This window comes from Phaseolus vulgaris, chromosome 10 (assembly GCF_000499845.2).
Source record: "Phaseolus vulgaris cultivar G19833 chromosome 10, P. vulgaris v2.0, whole genome shotgun sequence".
Classification (NCBI taxonomy): Eukaryota; Viridiplantae; Streptophyta; class Magnoliopsida; order Fabales; family Fabaceae; genus Phaseolus; species Phaseolus vulgaris.
This window is the reverse complement of record NC_023750.2, coordinates 25,813,668-25,816,291: the sequence shown is the minus strand read 5'-3', so window position 1 is coordinate 25,816,291 and position 2,624 is coordinate 25,813,668. Positions and strand designations below refer to the sequence as shown.

At 53.4% G+C, this 2,624-nt stretch overlaps 1 protein-coding gene across 1 annotated transcript; it reads left to right on the top strand.

Moving 5' to 3' along the window:
* The first annotated feature begins 1,321 nt into the window (after nt 1-1,321).
* LOC137817604 (uncharacterized) lies at nt 1,322-2,062 on the top strand. Its single transcript, XM_068620884.1, has one exon. The coding sequence runs from the start codon at nt 1,322-1,324 to the stop codon at nt 2,060-2,062; it is 741 nt and encodes a 246-aa protein (XP_068476985.1).
* Nucleotides 2,063-2,624: the final 562 nt, after the last annotated feature.

The following is a 2,624-nucleotide window of genomic DNA, read 5'->3' as shown; positions in this document are numbered from 1 at the left end:
TTGGTGTGCGCCTTCCGTTTACACCCTTCGAGAGGGAACTCCGCAAGGAGATCAACACGGCCCCTGCCCAGCTACACCCTAATAGCTGGGCCTTCGTCCGGGCCTTTCAAATTCTCTGCGGATATCTGGGTGTTCTCCCTTCTGTGGACGTCTTTCTTCATTTCTTCGAGGTGAAGAAACAAGGGAAAAGCCTCTGGGTGAGCTTTTCCGGGATCGCTGGCAGGATCATCCTCTCCTTCTTCCAGAACTCATACAAAGGCTGGAAAGGGAAATTCTTTAGGGTGTGTTGCGCCAAACAGGACCCCACAACCTTAGATGGCTTTCCCCTGTACTGGACAGAGCACCCCAAGTTGCTCAAGCCTAAGACCCTGGATGAGTTGTCCTCCGCTGATAGGGGGGTATATGAGGCCTTGGCTGGCCTGAAGATCGTTTTTGGGACGCTGAAGCTCATAGCGTGTGAATACAATGCGCACACCCTGTCCACCTATTTTGGTAGGGAGGCTCGTTGCTTGTTGCTTTTTTGTTCTTCCTTTCTTGTCTGTGCTATCATGCTTATACTGCTGGCCTTCTCCACATGTTTCCCTCGTTGCTAAGTGTTCGTTTGTACTCTTTATATTTCGTTTACCTGCGTGCCTTGTGGATCTGTATAACTGCGTTGGTGGTGGGATTGGCATTATGTGCTTTGTGTGTAACTGACGCCTTGTGCTTGGCTTGGTGTGGCTTTAACTTCTGTTCTTTGGTTTGTCTGAATGCAGGATCGGTGATGGATTCATCTAAGAGGATGATCCTGGCAAAAGCATTGAAGGCTCGTGCCCCCAAGGCTGGCGCCTCCACCACCCCCACTGCTGACCCAAACCTCCCACTATCCTCGTCCTCACCAACACCAACCTCCACCAAAACTCCACTAGGCCCATCTTCACCACCTCCACGTAGCCCCCAAACACTCCAAACACCTAATTCACCTCCACCCATCGCCGCAGTCCCACTGGTTGTGGCCTCATCACCTGCTCCAGCCCCCCTTGACAAAGGGAAGAGGGTGCTGGAGGTCCTCTCCGATGACGAAGACTCCGGCGATGGGGTAGTCTTTAAGAGGAGAAGGGCTGCTAGGGTTCCCGTCCTACCAACAGCATCCCCACAGGGAGGGGAGTCCCTCAGGGACAATCGCCCTAGCGCCACCTCTCCCTAACCCACAATAGTCCAAGAAAATGGCGATGGGGTCGAGTCCGCTCCACCTCCACCACCGGCAGAGGTCTCTGCTGTTCCTGCCTCCGTTTCTGCTGCCCCAGAGCTTATTGCCATTCCTCCTCCAATTATGCATATGATGAGGGGCTTCAACGGAGGGTTGATGCCAGAATGCTCCGACAGGAGAGAAGGAATGCCCTATCATTTGGGAGCCTTCTTGGCCGTGGCCCTTGATTGGCGCGCCCAAGCTAGAAATGCTGCTTCAAATACACGAGCCCTCCAGGCCCTGAAAGAAGAAGTGGCCGCTCTGAAGAAGGAGAAGGAAGCTTTGGGACGCCAAAATGAGGCCTATCAAGCCTCTCTGAAGTTGGCCCAAGAGGCCAAGGAGGAGGCTGACAGGCAACTAAATGAGGCGATGGAAATCCAGGCTGATTTCTACATCCGGGAGGTGTCTCTCCAAGTTCAAGTAACGGATCTCCAAGACATGGTCGAGGCTTCCGAAGAGCTTCAGAAGGACTTGGAGGATCAGTGTTATGGGCAGGCGGAGAGACTGGAGAGGATGGAGGAGGAAATGGCTACCCAGGTCAAGGCCTTGGGCCTTCTCCAGGTTAATCATGACAAGCTGCAAACTGAAGTCAACAGGCTCCAAGTTGAGAAGGAGGCTCTAGAGAAGCAGGTGGCCTCCGGGGACACTACCATCGAGGAGTTGGAGAAGGTCAGGAAGGAGCTCATCGACGACATGGCCGGCACCTTCGAGGAGGGATTCAAGGAGGCTTTGGCCCAAGCCGCCTGCGAGAACCCGGGGATCAATGTTTCAAATTGCGATCCCACCCACCATGTCGTCGGCGGACAAGTCGTGCCTCTCGAATTGGATGACTGAACCGCCAACTCCCAGCTGCCACCTTTACTTTTTGTGCTTTTTTCTTCGTTCTTGATAACCTTTGATAACCTTGTAAATATTTTCAACCATTTGCACTTTGTTGGAACAATGGGTCTTGTATAACGATTGCATACTTCTGAGGCGTTGAGCGCTGTTTGCCTGATATCTTCGCCTTCGCTCTTCATTTTTGTATGTTTCAATTGCTTTACCTGTTTCTTTCGCTGTGTTAGGCGATCTCGTACGTGCGGCGCACGCAAAAGTTGAGACCTGCTCTGGGTCTAAACACTTGGGACAAGGTCGCACTTCAATGCCCGCGCCCATGGAGAGGCCTGTCTAACAGCGTTGTATCGTCCATGGAGTGTCTTAAACACCAAGGCGATTTGTCCCTCAATTCTTGGTGCTTGGCGCCCACACCTAAGGAGAGGTCTGCTACAGCAGCGCCGCATCGTCCTCAGGGTGTCTAGAAACGCCAAGCACCGGGAAGACTCGAAGCCCCCCATGGGGTCGCTCCCTCCATGGTCTTTCCTTCCCGTGGGTATCGGGGAGCAACCCTGCCGGTGGC